At 60.8% G+C, this 19,058-nt stretch overlaps 3 protein-coding genes and 1 long non-coding RNA gene across 16 annotated transcripts in view; 2 read left to right on the top strand and 2 right to left on the bottom strand.

The window, feature by feature from the left end:
• PTK2B (protein tyrosine kinase 2 beta) overlaps window positions 1-3,509 on the top strand; it is a 34,228-nt gene extending 30,719 nt beyond the window's left edge. For 5 of the 11 annotated variants that reach the window (XM_075086406.1, XM_075086398.1, XM_075086402.1 and 2 more), the window contains 6 exons: window positions 567-602; window positions 895-922; window positions 1,309-1,364; window positions 1,608-1,754; window positions 2,291-2,371; window positions 2,459-3,509. In XM_075086406.1, the coding sequence (XP_074942507.1) occupies window positions 567-602; window positions 895-922; window positions 1,309-1,364; window positions 1,608-1,754; window positions 2,291-2,371; window positions 2,459-2,674 (564 nt within the window). In that variant the 3' untranslated portion in view covers window positions 2,675-3,509. The remainder of the gene's footprint in view (window positions 1-566; window positions 603-894; window positions 923-1,308; window positions 1,365-1,607; window positions 1,755-2,290; window positions 2,372-2,458) is intronic. The other 6 variants (XM_075086407.1, XM_075086400.1, XM_075086405.1 and 3 more) reach the window with 3 other exon arrangements.
• On the bottom strand, window positions 3,498-13,241 carry CHRNA2 (cholinergic receptor nicotinic alpha 2 subunit). 2 transcript variants are annotated; one of them, XM_075086411.1, is made up of 8 exons: window positions 13,099-13,241; window positions 12,730-13,011; window positions 10,752-11,110; window positions 9,377-9,531; window positions 8,618-8,662; window positions 8,289-8,398; window positions 6,061-7,174; window positions 3,498-5,590 (listed from the first exon to the last, which is right to left on the bottom strand). In XM_075086411.1, the coding sequence occupies exons 3-8, from the start codon at window positions 10,981-10,983 to the stop codon at window positions 5,465-5,467; spliced, it is 1,782 nt and encodes a 593-aa protein (XP_074942512.1). In that variant the 5' UTR covers window positions 10,984-11,110; window positions 12,730-13,011; window positions 13,099-13,241; the 3' UTR covers window positions 3,498-5,464. The 2 variants fall into 2 exon arrangements, with proteins under 2 accessions (XP_074942512.1, XP_074942510.1); XM_075086409.1 differs by lacking the exon at window positions 12,730-13,011.
• LOC142054195 (uncharacterized) lies at window positions 6,553-8,387 on the top strand. The gene is made up of 3 exons (XR_012659461.1): window positions 6,553-6,630; window positions 7,010-7,263; window positions 8,300-8,387. It is a non-coding gene; the product is annotated as an uncharacterized LOC142054195 (long non-coding RNA).
• A 1,809-nt stretch (window positions 13,242-15,050) lies between the features above and the next one.
• LOC142055691 (uncharacterized) lies at window positions 15,051-18,640 on the bottom strand. 2 transcript variants are annotated; one of them, XM_075089812.1, is made up of 4 exons: window positions 18,279-18,640; window positions 16,868-17,346; window positions 16,159-16,361; window positions 15,052-15,754 (listed from the first exon to the last, which is right to left on the bottom strand). In XM_075089812.1, the coding sequence occupies exons 1-3, from the start codon at window positions 18,603-18,605 to the stop codon at window positions 16,208-16,210; spliced, it is 960 nt and encodes a 319-aa protein (XP_074945913.1). In that variant the 5' UTR covers window positions 18,606-18,640; the 3' UTR covers window positions 15,052-15,754; window positions 16,159-16,207. The 2 variants fall into 2 exon arrangements, with proteins under 2 accessions (XP_074945911.1, XP_074945913.1); XM_075089810.1 differs by having other exon boundaries at window positions 15,051-16,361.
• Window positions 18,641-19,058: the final 418 nt, after the last annotated feature.

Below are 19,058 nucleotides of genomic sequence, written 5' to 3'. Positions count from 1 at the left end.
TGCACCCCTTTATTTTCTGCACCCACTTCACGGAGCTGCTTCATTTCAAAATTAATATTTTGAAACTCGGGCAAATTTTAAATACTTGCAATCATATCTTAATGAGCTTTTATAATGCTTCTTAAATAAGGACTGGAGATAGCTAATGTGTGACTAATCCATCAGCTTGCTTTTGAGACAGGCTTGGAAGGAGACAGAACATCTTTTATTTGATAGACCTACGCAGCTGGTGAAGCAAAGCCCAGCTCCCCTCGCCCCCAGGGCTGTCAGATGCCGAGCGGCTGCAAACAGCTGCTTGAATTAAGCTTCATTTTTTTTTGGTGCAACACTTTGAGGTTTCTGGTACCCCAGGAGCAGGTGGGGAGCAGACAGGAGTGACGGGATGGGATGGGGATGGGACCAGCGATGGCCACGAAGCCCCTTCCCCTCCCACATTCCCGAACCCTGCAGAGATGAATTCCTGTGATGTGTTTAATGAGTCTCCCAGAAATTAGGAAAATCCCTATTTTTTTCCCATTCTTTCTCCTTTTTTCCATGCCTCTCACAAAGCTTCTCCCCCTTTGCAGGACCCGACGGTGTTTATGAACAACAACGCTCCTCCGGTGAGTGGTGCTGGCCCTGGAAGGACCAGGTCGGGGTGTATTTGGGTGCAGAGGGTCCTTCCCCTGGGGTTGTCTGGAGATCCTCATTTGCTTTGGCATGGATGGGCTATAGATATTTATATATGTGCCCCTCACACTGGGAAAATTAATCCGAAAATGTTAATGGGGTGAAATACTGGTTGTCCGGAGCTCCCCACCAGAAGCCCCAGGAGGGGATGGCGATGCCTTCTCCCTCTTTGTTGCCTCCAGGCAGGACTTTGCGCCTCTCATTCGCTGTTTCTTCCCCCCACAGCTGCTCCCGGAGAAGGAGACGGATTACAGTGAGTGCCCACAGCTGCACGGGGCGTGGGGCTGCCCGTGGCCCCCACCGGGGAGCACCCATTTTGGGGCTGCAAGCAGGGAACCCTGCACTGAGCTGCGAGGAGCCTCAGGGCCGTACCCCTCCTGGCTTTGGGATCCTCCGTGAAAGAAATCCCAGATCATGGGGAGCAGTTTTACCTGCCCCAGGGAGGGATCTGCCTGTCCCGGGCATGGGGATCCAAGGGGGTCTGACCCTGAGAGGAGGTGGCACAACTGGGGTGTCCAACCGCAGTGGGACACGTGGCTCCAGGGTGGTGTGGGACGTGGCGTAGGTCCCTGGGGTCTTGCAGCATGCACGTGTATCCAGGGGAACAGCCAGAGTGACTCTCCTTCCTTTCCCTTACTGATGTCGTAGCGGAGTTCACGGGGCCCCCCCAGAAGCCTCCAAGACTTGGGGCACAGGTAAGACCTCCCTGGATGGGGCCACCATGGTCCCAGTCCTCCCCCACCTCCATCATCCCTCTTCATATGCAGGATGGGACTTCTCTGACTCTCCCAGTCCCCAAAGGGGTCAGACAGACCCAGCAGCATCGGGGTTGTGGGTGAGAGGTGGGTGGGTCTGGCCAGGGCTCCCCATGGGTGTTGGTCTTTCCCACTTTGCCCCCTCGGTCCATCATCTGATCCCATCGTGTCCCCATTCCCCAGCAGCCCATCCAGCCGGCCCCCACCGCCAACCTGGACCGCACAGATGACATGGTGTACAGCAACGTCATGGACCTGGTGCAGGCCGTGCTGCAGCTGAAGAACGAGATCAGCCTCCTGCCCCCAGAGGGATACATCCTTGTGGTGAAGGTAGGAAGGGCAGGGAGGGGGCAGGGGAATGGGGGAGGGAGTTGGGAATGAGTCTGCTGAGTGATTCCCCCCAAACATCCATCTCAGGAAGGTCTTGCACATGTAGGAGGGAGCGTTTCCAGCACTGTCTGCTCCTCCATTGGGTCTCTGGGTCAGCAGTGAGAGAGTTTCCATCATGCCCTGCTCTTCTGTTGGGTCCTTGGGCCAATGGTGGGAGCATTTCCAGCACTCCCTGCTCCTCCATTGGGTCCTTGGGCCAATGGTGGGAGCATTTCCAGCACTCCCTGCTCCTCCATTGGGTCCTTGGGTCAACGGTGGGAGCGCTTCCAGCACTACCTTCTCCTCCGTTGGTTTCTTGGGCCAATGGTGGGAGCATTTCCAGCACTCCCTGCTCCTCCGTTGGGTCCTCGGGTCAACAGTGGGAGAGTCTCCCTCTTCCAAATGGGATCCTTGACTCAGCGGCACAGACTGTTCCCATGCACCACTGCCCCGTGCCCGTGCCTGGAGTCATCCTAACCCTGCTGCCCTCCCCGCAGAACGTGGGCCTGTCCCTGCGGAAGCTGATCGGCAGCGTCGACGAGATCCTGCCCGTCCTGCCCGCCGCGTCCCGCACCGAGGTAGGACTGGGGAGGAGGGAGAGAGGTCCAGCGTGGGGTCGGGTGCTGGCGTCACCCCTGTCTGTAACGCCTGTGTGTCATGGTCAGATCGAGGGGACCCAGAAGCTGCTCAACAAGGACTTGGCAGACCTCATCAACAAGATGCGCCTGGCACAGCAGAACGCCATCACCTCGCTGAGTGAAGAGTGCAAGCGGCAGATGCTGATGGCCTCCCACACCCTGGCCATGGATGCCAAGAACCTCCTGGATGCCGTGGACCAAGCCAAGGTCCAGGCCAACCTAGTGAAGCTGTGCTTGGAGTGAGGGCAGGGGTAGAGAGAGGGAAGGAGAAGGGGTGGGGAAGGAAAGGAGAGGGACCGCTGTGCTTCCATCGGCGGAGATGGGACGAGCGTGTTGCAGAGGAGCTGGCTTTTGTGTGTCTCCCATGGCCTCGCTGTCCTGCCCTCCCTCTCCCCCCTCCTCCTGCAGCCGCTCATGTCTTTAGCGTCGTCTCATTAGTCTTCTGAAGAAGGGAGGCATCTGGTGACTTGTCCCTGGAAAGGGCTGTGGGGGACCTGGCTGTCCCTGAAGGCAGCTGAAGAACCGTCTGGCTCGGCAGCTCCCTGCTCCCCAGCTGCCAGCAGGTCCGTGTGTCCGTCCCTCGGCCCCTCCAAGGACAGATGGCCGCGGGCGGCGTGTTGCAAAGGGGACCTGGACCCCGCTCCTCGCCAAGAAGAGCCGAGGGGCATAGCGGCCGGGGAGTGGCGCGGGGGGTCCCCAGGGGCCATTAGAGTGGTGGACAGAGGGACTGTTTGCGTTTCCTTGTATATTGTATAGAAGACTTTATTTAATGATGGGAGGCGGGTCCGCGTGCCGCCGTGAAGCTGGTTCCAGCGCCTGTGGCCGGAGCGCGCCCAGCCCCAAGCCTGCAGAACACGGGGAGGGATGGGAACCCGTGGACTGCAGCCTTCGGTGACACAAACCAGGAGAATGGTGCCTCTTCCAGCTGAGTTTTCTCCGAGCTGCTCTATGTAAGCGATGACAGCAAACCAAGTCTCTGGTCGGTTTGTGCTTTGAGTTGGAAAACCGTATGGTTTGGGCTTTTCCCCAGCATCTTCCCACAGCACTGTTCATTCTAGCTGAGATAAACCATGCACAAGGTCCTGCTGTGCCTGTGCTTGCCTGTCACCCCCATACCGTGGGGACAAGTCCCACGGTCACCAGCACCTCCTTAGAAAGAGTAAGGGTTGTGCTGCTCAGATCTCTGAGCCATCTTGCCGGCGTGGGGAAGCACCAACCCAGTGGCAGCATCCGCAGGGGAGCTGCTGGGGTGAACCTGGGTCTGCCTGCACCCATGTCATCTCTGGAGCCCCATTTCTCTCCTGTTGAGCCCACAATCCACGCAAGGGTCCTGGACTCCCCCTGCTCCCACCCCAAGGCTTGCTACTGAGAGTATATGCAAACTTTTGCTTTTCAAAAACCATAAGGAAATCATGGGCGATTCAAGGTGAGGCTGCTGGGAAGTGGTTTATGCGGGATAACAGAGCCATGAAGATGGGTTCCCCCAAAAAGAATGATGCTTGTGGGTCTAGTGCCACACTGGGGGGGTCACCCCAGAGTCCTGGTGGCTTCATCAGCCAAGCAGGGCTGAGCTGAGAGGGGCGGTGGGTGCTGGCTGCAGCTGGTGAGAGGGGCTGCAGGGATTAACATGGGAAGGGGAGCAAGTTCCCCCCCTGCCCCACCACAATGAGGTCTGCTGAAGCCCTGTATGCCCCAACCAAGCCAGAAATTACCCTCACAGGAGAGCTCTCCCCACCCGCGCACCCCGGGCTCTGCAGAGCCCTAAAGCCCGTCTGTACCGGGTTAGACACACACGTATACCCACGCACGCATCCACCCCGCCATGCCTGAGCACTCGCTCCCTCGCACATCTCATTTCCCAGCCCCGTGTGTGCGCGCCTGAGCCAGCCTGCCGGCACCGGAGGCTGCATGAGCGGCTACAAAACCCTCGGGACCCGTACGTCCCGCTATGGCACCATTTATTCTGGCCCATTTCACTCCTGAAAACACAAAGTGTTTTCTGAAACCCCTCGGACTGCATCCAGCACCGCAACGGGTCGGTCTCCAGAGGAGAAGTCGTTGCAGGAAAAGCCTGGTGTCATTCAGGGCATGGAAGAAGAGAGCAGATGCTCTGTAAGTATGGGTCCTTCAGGGTACATGGGATCTAGGAATTAACAGCTGGGTTGCAGCAGTCATCAGAGCCAGGCGGTTTGGGGTCTGATGTGGGATGGAGAGGAGGATTTGCTTGGCCATGCAGGTGCCCCCCCGTGCCAGCCAAGTCCACCAGTCTCGACACGAGGCAGCACCCCTGAGCTCCCAGGGTCCGTGGGCACCGCCTGGCTGTGGCTGGGGGCGTTATCCCATTCTGCAGGGTGGTTTCCCCCTCCCACGCCACCCCACGTTTCTGGTTTGGCTGTTCCCATCTCCCTGCTGCTCCAAGCTCCAGTGTGGGATCGTGTGGAAGTTCCAGCAGGTTGCAGAGGGTCTGTGCCTGGGCTGGGCTTTGCAGAGCCAAGACCCCCGAGCCATGTGGCTGCCATGTGGCTGACCAGGGACCTCCATCCCATGACTGTACCCCTTCTGCATAGACCATCTGAAGCGTTATTGCCTGCCCCATGCAGGACCGCAGCAGCCCGTGGTCCTGAGCACCCGGGGGGCCAGGATGCTGTGAGGTCCCCTTTTCTTGCCCAGCATATTGGATGCAGCTCTTGGGTTTTGGGTTTGGGTAGCAGCTCGAGGAAGCAGTTGCCTCTTCTAGATGCCTGCGCTCAAGCAATGGAGCAATGGAGTACCATGCCTTTCTTGATGCCGGGACGGCTGCGGCCACCCCGGGCAGGATGGCAGGCGGCCGTCCCTCCCCACCATCCCCAGGTCACCCCTCAGCACAGCTCTTGCTTCACCCGGCATTTCCCATCTGAGGGTCCTCCATGGTTGTAACCACGTCCTCCCAGGGAGAGGCGAGGGTCCAGCTGGACACAGGCACCACCGTGCCCGCTCCCTGGGGAGGAGAGAGGGTGCATCGCCCGCCGTCCCCACTGCAGCCTGGCCCAGCCCCTAGATCATCCCCGCCAGGTAGGGTGGGAGGAAGAGCCCCACGGTGCCCAGCAGGCAGACGATGATGAACATCCACAGGAAGATGCGGTCGATCACCATGGCCACATATTTCCAGTCCTCCTTCACCTGCCAAGCAGAGAGGGGCTGTGAGCGCAGGCAGAGGATGCAGCCCCCCGTTTGTGCTGAGTTAGGAGACCACCCAGGGCTCCCTCTGCATCTTCCATTTCCTTCAGGGTGAGGAGTTACCCTGTGTTTGGGGAAATCCCTGGAGCAGCAGGGGTTGGACCTCTCGAGGAGGCTGCTCAGGGCAGAGCTAATCCCACCCAGGGCTTTCTGAAACCACCTGGCTAAAAGTAGAGGTGCCACCTCCGAGCCAGGTCCCAGCAGGGCAGGCTTGGCCGTCGCTGCTCTCTGAGGGCAGGACAGCACCGGCAGGAGAGCGACCTCCTCTCCCTGGTTTTGGGTCCACAGCAGCCAGGGCACTAACTGGGTGTCCCAACACTGATCCCCCCCATCACGGAGGTACAAGTGACAGGATGCAGCACCCGGGATGGGGGACCTCCCTCACCCCCCAACCCTCGGGGGCACCCACTCACCGAGAAGTCAGCATCCTCAGCTCGCAGGTGGTCCGCGATGTACTGCACCCCCTCCAGGGCCTTCAGGATGCTGGGGGACAGCATCAGCCCCCTGCCTGAGCCCACCTCCTCCTCCTTCCCCTTGGGGGGCACCCGGGGGGCTGAGCCTGCCGATGCTTTCCCACCTTGGCGCCCACAGCCATAGCGGCCATGGGACCCTGCTTGAGACATGCGGCTGGGGTATGTCTTCTCCTCTTCCTCCTCCTCCTCCTCCTCTTCCTCCTCCTCCTCCTCCTCTTCCTCTTCCTCCTCCTCCTCCTCCTCCTCTTCCCACTTGTCATCCACATCGGTCTCCAGCCAGCACCGGGAGGTGCTGAGCCTCGTCCCCGGGAGGTCGTACTGCCCCGCGGTGCCCTCGGGGGGAGGCAGCACCAGGGGTCGCTTCATAAAGAGCCAGCGAGGGATGGAGTCGAGGAAGAAGCTACGCACCCATCGGGGCATTGTGTGGGTGCTGGGGGAGCGGTGGTGGACGTTGAGGACGAAGACAGTGATGATGATGGAGAGCGTGACGAAGATCATGGTGAAGAGGAGGTACTCGCCGATGAGGGGGATGACCAGCGAGGTGGACGGGATGATTTCTGTGATAAGCAGTAGGAAGACAGTGAGGGACAGCAGGACGGAGATGCAGAGGGTGATCTTCTCCCCACAGTCAGAGGGCAGGTAGAAGACCAGCACGGTCAGGCAGGAGATAAGCAGGCAGGGTATGATGAGATTGATGGTGTAGAAGAGCGGGAGGCGGCGGATGATGAAGCAGAAGGTGATGTCAGGGTAGATCTCTGTGCAGCAGTCATACTTCTTGGAGTTATAGGTGCCGATGGCATTTATGATGGCCCACTCGCCACTCTCCCAGTAATCCTTGAGGTCCACGTGGTGCTCCATGTTCTCCAGGTCAATCTTGGCCTTGTCATAGGTCCAGGAGCCAAACTTCATCTTACAGTTCTGCTGGTCGAAGGGGAAGAAGGTCACATCGATGCTGCACGAGCTCTTGTAGATGGCGGGCGGCACCCACTTCACCTTCCCGTTGGAGAAGAGGTGGGCCTTCGTCATGTGGGTCACAGCGAACTCCCCGTCAGCGCTGCAGGGATGGAGAGATGAGGAGGTCAGAGGGGATGAAGCATATCCCCCAAGAAATAGGGTCAGGAGCTCCCTCTGCCCTCAGGACTGGTATGAGCCATGATTTGAGGCTGTGGCCCCATCGTGCGTCCCTGCACGGTGCTGGGTTCACCCTTCTGGGGATCATCCAGAGCATGGAGATGGGTGGGAGCACGAGCACCAGGCATGGGAAGAGGGATACAGACTGATCTGCATCCTTACCACTGGGGTGGGATGGGGGGCAGGAGGCCTGTGGGGGCTGGCAGCACCAGGGAGCTACTGGGATGGGATGGGATGGGGTGGGGTGGGATGGGGTGGGGTGGGAATGGGATGGGATGGGGTGGGATGGCATGAGGTGGGGTGGGGATGGGGTGGGATGGGATGGGGATGGGGTGGGGTGGGATGGCATGGGATGGGGTGGAGTGGGATGGGTGGGGTGGGATGGGATGGGGATGGGGTGGGGTGGGATGGGGATGGGGTGGGGTGGATGGGTGGGATGGGGTGGGGATGGGATGGAATGGGTGGGATGGGGTGGAATGGGTGGGATGGGGTGGGATGGATGGGGTGGGATGGGGATGGGTGGGATGGGGTGGGATGGGTGGGATGGGTGGGATGGGTGGGGTGGGATGGGGTGGGATGGGATGGGATAGCATGGGGTGGGGTGGGGATGGGGTGGGATGGGATGGGGATGGGGTGGGGTGGGATGGCATGGGATGGGGTGGGGTGGGATGGGGATGGGGTGGGGTGGATGGGTGGGATGGGGTGGGGATGGGATGGAATGGGTGGGATGGGGTGGAATGGGTGGGATGGGGTGGGATGGATGGGGTGGGATGGGGATGGGTGGGATGGGGTGGGATGGGTGGGGTGGGATGGGGTGGGATGGATGGGGTGAGATGGGGATGGGTGGGATGGGTGGGGTGGGATGGGGTGGGATGGGATGGAGTGGGATGGAATGGGGTGGGATGGGTGGGATGGGATGGGGTGGGTGGGATGGGATGGAATGGGGTGGGATGGGTGGGATGGGATGGGGATGGGATGGAGTGGGATGGAATGGGGTGGGTGGGATGGGGATGCCCCATCTCGGCAGCGTCACTCACTTGTTGTACAGCACAATGTCAGGAATCCAGATCATCTCAGAGGGCACCCGGATAGAGGTGACATTGTCGAATTCTGCCGGGTCCCAGCGCAGCTTGTAGTCACTCCACTCCTGGAGGGACACATGGAGGCATCAGGTTGCCCTGGGTCTGGTGGAACCAAGCTGCCCAACACCTCCTCCTCTTCTTCCTCCTCCTCTGGCAGCATCCCCAAGAAGAACAGCACCATGGAGGTGCCACCAAGACCCGCAGGGCAGGGTCTCTCTGTCCCAAATGCTGCGCCCTCCTTGACACGCTCCTGTCCTTGCCCCAGAGAGGGAACAGGCTCTTACCTGCTTCAGCCAGACATTTGTGGTCATCATCTGGTTCTTCTCATCCTGTGGTGCAAAAGAAGGGAGAGGTGAGAGGAGACAGAGAGAGGGCTTGTCCCATCACTGCGTTGCCCCCCGAATCACCGCTTTCACTTTCTGCCCTCCTCCTCTGGGGTTCAGCTCCTGGGAGCAACTGGTACCAGTACAAGTCCAAGGAGAGACTATTGCTCCCTGAGATATCTGCTCACTAGGTGGCAGCAAGAAAAAACATATTGCAGCATACAGCGCTGAGCCGCTCTGATGAGCGGGCAAATGTGCAGTCCCGTGGATGGGAGGATGGACAGATGGACAGATGGATAGGTGGGTAGGTGGATGGATGGACAGGTAGATGGGTGGATGTGTGGATAGGTGGGTGTGCATGGGAGGAATGAGCGAGGGATGGATTGACACCAAAGCCCAGAGGTGCCCAAGGGCAGGGAGATGGTGGATAAGGACATGGCAGTGATGGAGAACTGCAGATTTCCTTGGTGCTCTCCTGCTGTCAGACGAAGGGAGGGTTTGGGGTGGAGGGGAGGGGTGCAGAACCCCCGGCTCATCAGAGGTCTGAGAGAGGCAGAGTGCGTGGTTTGTCACCTGCTGGAGATGGCCAGGGTATTGCTGCTGCCCAAACCCGACCTCACACCAGTGCCCCCAGGCTCTGGTCTGTCAGACCAGTAGGACCAACCAGTGAAAAGCCAGAGATGACTGTGGGGCTGAGGTCCCCACGGGCAGGCTACGCACCACGTCGATCAGCTGCGCGATGGAGAGCCCGAACCTCACGATGACCACGTCGGAGGTGTTGGGCACCGGCCGTGACCAGCGGTTGTAGCCGGTGAAGAGGTGCTTGAAGAGACGGTCCTCGGCGTGGCTGCCGGGCTGCTGCCGCAGGCAGGCGGCTGCAGGGAGATGGAGAAGGGGACGGGGTGATGGGGACCTCGCTGACCCCTCCTTCCACACCCTGCACTGAAATGGGGTGCCCATTCTGGGCAAGCCCCCTCTCCACTGCAGCAGGCAGGGATGCTAAACCCCACCCTGAGATGGCGAGAGGGGAATTAGCCCCCTCAAAGCTGTCCCGTGCTCCTCCCGGGGAGCAGAGAGCAAGGTCAACCTTGCAATGCTGGCTGAGAAAATCCCACTCTTGGGTGGCTGAGGTCCTCCTCCCAGTCCCCTCCAGCTGTTCTTACTGGTGCTGACTGGTTCAGCTTTGCAAGGTGGAGGCTGGCCCAGTCCTTGGGACTGCTGCAGCCTGCCCAGAGACCATCCCTCAGGCTGGGCTGGAGACAGGGCTGGGAAGGAATGCAACGCTCTTTGCTCTGCCTACAAATTGTTGGTGTTGGTCTTCAGTGCCATCAGCTTGCGGTGCATCACTCGGCCGTCCTTGCTCGCTGCAGAACCCCATAAATTTCCACCAGCAAGTCAAGGGAGGCTGAGAGAGGGAGGGATGGAGGGAGGGAGGGCTTTGCGCAGTGATGTGCAACCAAAGAGATGTACGGGTGGCTCTGCCCTGAGGAAGGATGGGTTACAGCCCGGTAGCATGCCCTGTGCCCCATGAAAGCCCTCCCCTGCGCCCAGCAAGGGGCCCCAGTCCCTGTACTTGTACCGGGGACAATGTGCTGAGCATCTTCAAGGGGTGTTGGAGAGGGTTGGTCCCAAGTGAAGGGATAAGCAAGATGCCCAGCTCCTGGGAGGTCTTGCGTTGACAGGGGGTGGAAGAAAAAAATCCATTTTCCATCCCTCCAACATTTCTAGCTTGCATAGGATGGATACAGGGTCCCAGAGGTGCATCCCCTGGGGGCATGACCCACAGCAGACCACCCCACCCAAGTGTCTGGGTGATGCCAAGCTGCTCTGCAAAGGCACGAACCCTGGTCTAGCATGGCATGTGGTGGAGGACACCAAGCCAGCGTGGAGGCTGGGGATGCTGAGAGACTGCATGGGGGTGAACTGGGAGAGAACTGGTTTTCCATCTGCATGCACCACAGCCCCCTCGGCTTCCCCTCCCCTCTCCCCAAATTTACCCCCTCCCCTGGGCTCCCAGTGGGTGACACCCATGGGCAGGCAAGGGCTCAAGCGAAGGAAATTCTGGTACCCCAGGGAAAGCCAGAGCTGCCCTTACCTGCCTGGAAGGTGATGAAGCACCACGCGATGAGAGGGATGATGCTGTGGGCCGGCCGCCCCATCCTCCTTGTACTAGTGTCCCCCGTGGACCCCCTCCCAGGGGCAGTTTGCAAAGCCCCCCAGGAGGGACCAGGTGGAGCAAGGACCTGAGAAGGTGGTGGGAGAGGAGGCTCAGCAGGGAAGGCCACCATAGGGGACCTCCAACGGGGTGTCCTGTGTGTCCCCACCATCAGCGATGGCTGGGGGAGACATGGATGGAGCTGGGTGTGGGCTGGGAGAGCCTCAGCAGCGACACAGCCGGGCCAGGGTGGGTGCGTGGTGGGTGCTCTGCTGAGCTGCCTGCCCCAGATTTCATTCCTGGAAAGACAGCAGAGAGTGGCACTGTCACCATGATGCCACCGTGGCCTGGGTCTGGGAGGTGACGGTCCCACTGTAGCCCCCCCAAAGCTGCTCCCAGCTGTAAGCAGGTCTTGGAGCTGATGTGAGCTGCCACCATGGCAGAGTCAAGGGAAAACGTCCGTAGAGCATCTGCTCTCCATTCCACCAGGGCTCCTCGGGCAGGCAGGGCGTGAATCTGGGCAGCATCGGATTTAACCCTGTGAGTTAAAGCAACCCAGGGAGGCCAGGCCTGCCCCCGGGAGGTTTAATAGCAGAGATGGAACCTGGTGCTCCAAACTTTATTGGGATGACCAGAAAATAACTGGTTTCAACCATCCTTCTGCCCCCCCCAACTTGAAGCTGCCCCAAGGGCAAAGGAGGAGGAAGCATCTCAGCTGCTCCAAGAGCCTACGTTGCCCCAGACGGGCTCCTGGGGCTGGTGCCTCCAGCAGCACTCACTGCTGAGTGCTGAGGATCCTGAGGGTGCTGAGGGATCAACCTTTCACCATCCACCCTCATCCCTCCATGCATCTCTTTGTTCATCCATCCGTGCACGCATCCATGGATCCTTGCATCCATCCATGCATCCAGGCATCCATGGATGTGTTTGGTTCCCTTCCCCAGGAAAGCAAATCTCTGCAAGGGGAGGAATCACTCGCTCTGCTCTGCAAAGGCCCCAAAATCTGCTCCTGCTTACAAGGTGACGACTCCACACCTGCCCCGTGCCCCCAGGAGCAGCCTCCCCTCTCTGGGAGGCAATTGCTTTCATCCCCGCAAAGAAGGAGGTTCCCAGCCCAGCACTGATGTTGCTAAACAAGAAGCTCCTTTGGCTTAAGTTCCTCCCTGGCCCGGTAAAACCACGAAGCCCTCCTGAACTCATCATCGTCTTCTGCGCAGTTTTCAACTGATTAATACATGGATGGTGAAGGGGGTGGGAAGCGGGAGGAGAAACACCAGCCACTGCACTGAGCTGAGGAGAAAATTATGGATGTGCCTCTCCTGGCTGAGCTATCTAAATATACCAGAGAGTACAGAGGGTGCTGGGGGAGCTGCTCCCACTCCAGGCTTGGTTACATGGTCACACGAGTGGGGATGTGGGTTCCCCAAAGCTCTGGTAGATATTGAAGAGGGGAAGGAGGTGCCCTGGGTGATGTAAAGCTGTGCCTGAAACTACCTCTGTGTGGCAAAGGGGGTCTGGGGGGGGACACGGGTGGAGAGGAACCCACCCGTGGGTTGCACTGGGGATGGGGAGGTGATGGGAAGGGGGCTGTGTGGGTGGGAAACTGTACACACGCACGCACACAGGCCACCCCAGGGTGCTGGGGTACCCTGTCACCCAGCCAGCACCCCACACCCGCATCCCCCTCCCCTCCCATCACCGCCTCGCCTGCCTGGGTGCTCCTCCAGCAGCCCTGGCGGAGCCTGGCAGCGGGGCAGGCAGCCCTACCCTCCTGCCCGACCTTCACCTACAGCCCTGCCTCCCCTCTCTGCATCCAAACCATTTCCCTGAGGGATTTCCCATCGCTCCCTGACACAAAGCGCTGGGTTTGAAGCGCGCTGCCCCTGCAGCAGAGATGCCCCAGGAGCCACCCACGTACCTGCAAAACGCTGCTCACCGGGACTTGCCAACCACTTTCCTGGAGGGATGCGGAAACCTGCCCCGTGCGGATGCTCAAGGCTGGACCCGAGGACGCCTGTGACGGCGGCAAGCCTGGCAAAGCTCCCGGCATCCCGACACGCAGGCAGGGAAGCAGCGAGAATAAATAACTTATTTATTGCATTTTAAAGGCAGGCGGTAGGGGTCGGTGGGAACTTCACGCAGAGCTGGGAAACTTTCCCTGCCACTGCCTCCCCATCGCTCCCTGGCTGTCCTCGGCACTCTGCAAACAGCGTTTAATCATGGATATTTGCAGGGAAAAAGAGATTTTCTCCTTCCCACCCAGCCTGGACCCAAAGAAGCCCCTTACCTGCTGCAGGGAGAGCAAGGAGGGGTCCCCGAAGCCCTCCGTTCCCTGTGCCGTGCTGGGGTTGGGATGCTGTGCTGTGGAGGGCTCCGGGGAGGACTGGGCTCCAGCAAAGGGTGTCTCAGCTCTTACTCGAAGCGGTGGCGGTGACGACAGGGGCTGGGGGAGGAGGGAGAGCCATGCCCAGGCAGGGAGGGAGGGAGGGCTGGGGGGGACGAGGGGGAGGAAGGCTGGGAGAGGCATCAGCTCCCTCGGCCCTTCTCGCCCCCGTGCAAAGCGTCCCCGGGGTCGGAAAGGGCTGGGTTTGCCAGGGTTTTCTCACTTTCTCCCAAGGCACCGTGTGGCCGGGGGAGAGGAAAGGGGATGTTGGGCTTTATGTGTGAGGATGGGGAGGGAGAGGGAAGGAGAGCAGGAGCCGAAGTGCTGTGGAGCAGCGGAGCCGGAGCCCGGCACGCAGCGTTGCGGGGCACGTTGCACAGGGCATGGCAGGAGGCATCGCTGGGCACCGCACGGGGCGTTGCAAAGGGTCAGGCTTCTTGCACCGGCCTGGGGGACCAGCCCTCGCCAGGTTAGGGTTTCCCCACTTGCTCCGCAGCCCTGGGCTGGGGGTTTGGTGCCAAAATGCCTGCAGGCAGGGTGGCTCCAGAGAGCGGTGATGTCCCCTGCCCTGGGGAAAATAGGGTGCAAGGTCTTGAGCTGGCCCCACGCAGCGCCTGCCTCAGCCCACGCTTGTCCTCATAAAACACTGCCGAGGGGATGCAAAATGGGGAAAGTAAAGCCAGGGCAACATCCAGCATCTCCCCCCGCCCCTGCAGACCCCTTCCCCCTCCTGTCCCCAGTGTCCCTGTATGAGGGGATGGGGACAGGGCTACTTTGGGCAGGAGAGGTGGTTCTCCCACCGCAAGAATATGGGAAACCCAGAGCTCCCCCTGCTTCCTGACCTGCCGGGGGAAAGACCCAGCCCTCTCCCCACACCAGCCTCTCTCCTTCCCTCCTGCTAGGAAATTTAATGCGCAACCTTCCTGCAAATGAAGCCCAGGACTGCAATTTCCAGCCCTGGGGGACCTGCCCTATGATTTGCTTCCTTTCCCCTGGGAGATAAATGAGGAGGCAGAAGCAGGCATGGAGGGCACCTGAATTTGCTGCTCGCCCCGCTCTGCTGCAGGACCCCATCCTGCCTGCATCCCTGTGACTGCCCCCACCATCCTTGGGATGCTGAATACCAGAAATCCTCGGGGAAGAGGACCACAGAGCCCTGCTGTCCTGCCACCCCAGCAGCAGCCACTGCCAAAGCCAAGCAGATATTGGGTGTCCCCTCTCCGGACCCAAGGCCATGAGCATCCGCTCACTGATGCAAACCTCACGCTGGGGTGATCCAGATGTCTCATCGATGTCATGATTGCATTAAACAATCTGTTTTTTTTAAACCCTGGCAAACCTCACCCGCACCAGGGAACCACACTGTGGCCAGCGTTGTGATGCAAAGCCCCGTCCCCGTGCCTCGGAGCAGAGCCCTCAGCCCACAGCCACGTCCCAAGGCTGTCTGCGAGGCCGAAGGGAGGGCGTTTGGCGTCAGATGGACCCCCAAAGCTGGGGTAATGGGGAGCGGGGAGGATGGAGTGATGGATGCCAGAGGGATGGGGAGCAGCTGGAAATTGCAAGGACTGCTCCAGGAGATCAATCCAGGCCCACCAAAGGAAGGGAATTAGGAAGAAGGATGAGTCGGGGAAGGGCGTAGCAAATTAATCAGGAAAAAAAGACAACCAACATCGATTTTTCTCGGGAGGACAAACCAGAGCTGACTGCTGGGATGGTGGATTGGAGGCTGGGGGGGTGGTGGGAAGCATTGCGGGTGCTGGGAGGTCCGTCTCCTTCACTGGGCTCCTGATCTGGGTCAACTATTTTGGAGGTGGAGGGGCAGTTAATGCTGCAGACAACTTCATATATCCTCCTTTTCCCGTAGACAGCAGAGGATGGAGAGAAAACAGACGCAGAGTTAACGCTGACGCCTGGCACAGCACAATGCGTCTTTATTTAGCAGCCTGCAGCTCCTGCAGAAGTGCCGCTGCCGCTGCCCGGGGGTATTTCTGCCTCTTGCCCATCCTTTAGGGTGCACCGTGGGGTTAGTGGGGTGCCCCGAGCCCGGTGTGCCTGGGTGGCCCTGCCCATTCCCTCCAGCCTCCAGGGAGAATCTCTGGGCGTGCAAACACACAAGGATTTTCTGCCTCCAGCTCTTTTCCTCCTGCCCGAAGCTCAGCGGGTTGGGAGCACTCGAGTTGCCAGCTTCAATTTATTGCTGGGAGGTTCATCTGCAGCCGCTCTCCCGCTGCCTGCCCTGCCCGGGCAGCCCCATCGCCTCTGCCCTGCCCACCCGGAGGGGCCGAACTCCCGACCCAGCCTCCGCTGTTCCCACCCTAGGGACAAAAACACTCTTCCAAGCCTGGACAAGATGCTCCCAAGGGCAAAAGGATTAACTGGGGCTGGCAGCGGTTCTGTCCACTCTGGGCAGGCGGTGATGCTGCTGGACCACTGGCGAGATGCAGCTGAGCCCCAAAAGAGCTGGCATTAATTTTTAAGACCCTCTGGGGATCCTCAGGAGCCCGGTCCAGGCAAGGCTCCGGGTGTGATGGCTTACTTGTTGGCAGGCAGAGCTGACTAGCTGTGAAAAAAGGGAGCCTGTGTGGATAAAGCTCTTCCAGGGAGGACCAAAGGGGTGCAGAGGTCTGCTGGGGATGGGAAGGACCCCCCTGCAGAGGGGTTTTCCCCCAGGCATGGGGCTGGGCACACGTGGTGGCACCAGGCTCTGCTATATGGTGCAGAGCTCCTGCAGGATAAATGCGTCGAACAGTTGGGGCTGGGGTGACGGGCATCATGTGTGCAATGGCATCACATGTGCGATGGCATCACGTAGCAGGCAGCGACCTCCCGTCCCCGCCCGACGCTGCCGCCTCCAGCACCCAAACCATTCTGCAAACACCCCGTGCAAAGTCTCAGCTCCCGAGACCGGGGAGAAGAGCCAGGACACCCCAAAAGCCGTGGAGATGAGCCGCGTTGGGGTCCTACCAGCAAGCAAGGCCATACGCAGGGTGACGGCGGAGCCCGTCCCCGTGTCCTAGGGCTCGGCGGCGGCGGCGGCGTGGGCGGCCGAGCTCTGCAGGCGCCGGCTCAGCTCAGCGTGGAGGCGGTGGGAGGCGTCGTCGAGGGTCTGGGCCAGGCGGCCAGTGAGCCGTAGCATGTGGGCCACCACGCGGACACCCTTCTGCAGCCTGGGACGGGGGAAAAGAGTGGGCTCAGTGTCCCCTGTGTCCCCACCAGCCTCCCCGCAGCGGGGTGTGGAAGCGGGTGCTGCAGCACTGGGGGTCCCGGAGGGGGTCCACAACCTGGTAGAGGAGGTACCCCAACTCCTCCATCCTGGTAAACGCTGCTCCATCATCACATTGTGGCTCAGCTGTGCTGGGTCACTGGTTTAGGAGTGAGAAAACCCCCATGTCCTGCCATCCCACCCCCCCACCCTGCCCTCGGAGGACCCCTCACCAGCCCCTCTGTGGTGGGTTTATGGGAGGAACACACGTATGGATGTTAATGGCAGCAGTTTGCTGAGCACCCAAAGCCCGTGTGTCACCTGAGAGCCACCACGAAGTCTGTGGGACCCTTGGGGACACCCAGACCCTCCCAGGGGTCCATAGCTTGGGACTGGCTCCCACCCACAAAGTTTGGGGCACCAGCTCCACGGAGCATCTCCCCCAGTCCATCCCCTTCCCATGGCACTTACTTCTCCTTCTTCTCGGCCATCCGTGGGTGATCAGCCTTGGCCACGTGAGCCTCCAGCTCCCTGCGGACATTGTCCAGGCTCTCCTGAAATTCCAGGTTGGCTCCGTGGATGGCGGGCAGTGCCTCGGTGATGATGTCCTGGTAGCGGGTCTGGTTGTCCTCCAGCGTGGCCGCCATCTCCACGTCCTTCAGGCTGGCCTTGGTGTCCAGCAAGAGGCTCTTGAGATGATCCAGCTCATCGCGAGAGGTGGAGGGGGGTGGCCCACGGGGGCTGCAAGGGCTGGGGGTGTGGAAGGTGATGCCACAGCGCTGGGGGTCCTGGAGGGGGTCCCCATCCTGGGTGAGGTGGTACCCCAACTCCTCCGTCCTGATGCTGGGTGTCACGTCCTCGTCTGGTCCCCCCTGGGCGGTGGTGGGGGGTACGAGGGCGCAGAGCCCCACCAGCAGGCACCAGCCGGGGCCCCCCGGGACCATGGTGTCCTGCAGGAGCAAAAACGGGGGGTGGGGGGGTCAAGGCTGTGGCTGAGACACCCTCTGAGACCCTTTAGGGTTCCCCCCAGGAAGCCCCCAATTCCCACCAGGAAAACCCCCCAAGCAACCTTATTTTTCCATGCATCTCCACTGCCAGGCTTTGGGATTTGGGGGTGTCATACCCCACTCTCCCCGCGCCACAGAGGACTCTCCCCAGGCATGGGGGGGGACACGCTTTCTGCACCCCCTCAGCGCAGCACATGGAGCATAGCAATGGGGAAACTGAGGCACGTGAGGGTTACTGCAAGGGCTGGGGTGAGGCTGAGCCTGCCGGGGGGCAGCTCGTCCCCCCAAACGCCCCCTCGGGAGCCATGGAAAAGCAGGAGGCCACGGTGGGGGGGGGCAGACAATAGGGCTCTTTCAAAACCGCCACTGGAAAGCCTTGGCGCCGGGGCCGGGGAGCGGGTGCCAGCGGCTGCTGGCGTGGCGGGTGCCGGGGCTCGGGGGCTTGGGGGCTTGAGGGGGGGACCCCACCAGCACCCCACACACCTCTGAGTCAGCCCCGAACCCCTCTGCAGAGGGAAGGGAGGCGGTCCCATCGGCATTCAGGGACACTCTGCCAGCATCCTGGGGTGCAATGAGCTTCCCAGGTCTCAAGCCAGCACCTGGCAGGGGTGGGTGGTTTTTGCTTTGGAGCGAAGGACCCCAAAATGGGGGGGGTGGGGAGGTGGGGGGGGAACCCCACAGCGGAGCCTGCAGAGGCACGGTAGCCCAGCCCTGCCACGAGTTGGCCGGGTCTCAGAGGCGCAGCCGTGCTGGCATTTCGCTGGCACCGAGGCTGGGTTGTTCGTCCTGGCTCTTCCCACCGGAATAGCAACAGGCCAGCAAAAATTCTTCCTTTTCCCCCTCTCCCCCCCCGCCCCCCCTAAAAACTCTCTCACCTTTTTGCCAGGGACAAGCTGAGCTTGGCGTCGCAGCGGCCGGGACTTGGGGGGTTCAGAGCTGCAGCCGGCCCCGGTTTTGGGGTGAGCAGAGGGGCTGTGCCGGAGCTGCCCCCGCCGTGATGGGAGGAGGAAAAGCCTTGCCCCGCCAGAGATCTGAGCCATGTTAGAAGGCAGGGAAGGGTGTTTCATCCACCCACCCAGAGCTGGACCACCCTGGGAGGATGCTGGGGGGGTCCCATCAGGGGTCCCGGAGACAGCGGGAGGTTGAGGACAAGGGATGGGGGACACAAAGCCCTGGCAGCGGGATGCTGCCGATAAATGCATGGCTTATCCCAGCTTGAGCCCCCGTAAAATAACTCTGCCCCCTCCCCGATAGCCATCCTGGCAAGGAACAGCCCCCCAGCTCTGCTGCACCATGCAGGGGTGCAGTTATCCCCCCCCATCTCCCCCTTCCTCCCAAGCTGTGGCCGAGCCAGCGTCCCAACGCCCGTTTTACAGGTGGGGAAACTGAGGCAGGGAGCTGGGATTGCCTGGAAAACCGCTGCCGATCCCCCCCGGACCCCTGTCCCGCTCACCGCTCGGCGACACGGCCGTCCCGTCATGGCACTGCCGGCGGCTCCCCGAGGCGGGGCCGGCCCACACACACGCACACGCATGACCGAGTCACGGCCACGGGCATGTTGTGTCCGGCACCGAGCAGGCGGTGCTGCCAGGGCTGGTTTGGGGTGCACGGGTGGGGTCACACGTCCCCCTGGGGCTGCCTCTCCAGGGAGGGGT

The sequence above is a fragment of the Phalacrocorax aristotelis genome, chromosome 3, assembly GCF_949628215.1.
Source record: "Phalacrocorax aristotelis chromosome 3, bGulAri2.1, whole genome shotgun sequence".
In the NCBI taxonomy this organism is placed as follows: domain Eukaryota; kingdom Metazoa; phylum Chordata; class Aves; order Suliformes; family Phalacrocoracidae; genus Phalacrocorax; species Phalacrocorax aristotelis.
This window is presented reverse-complemented; position numbering and strand designations above follow the sequence as displayed.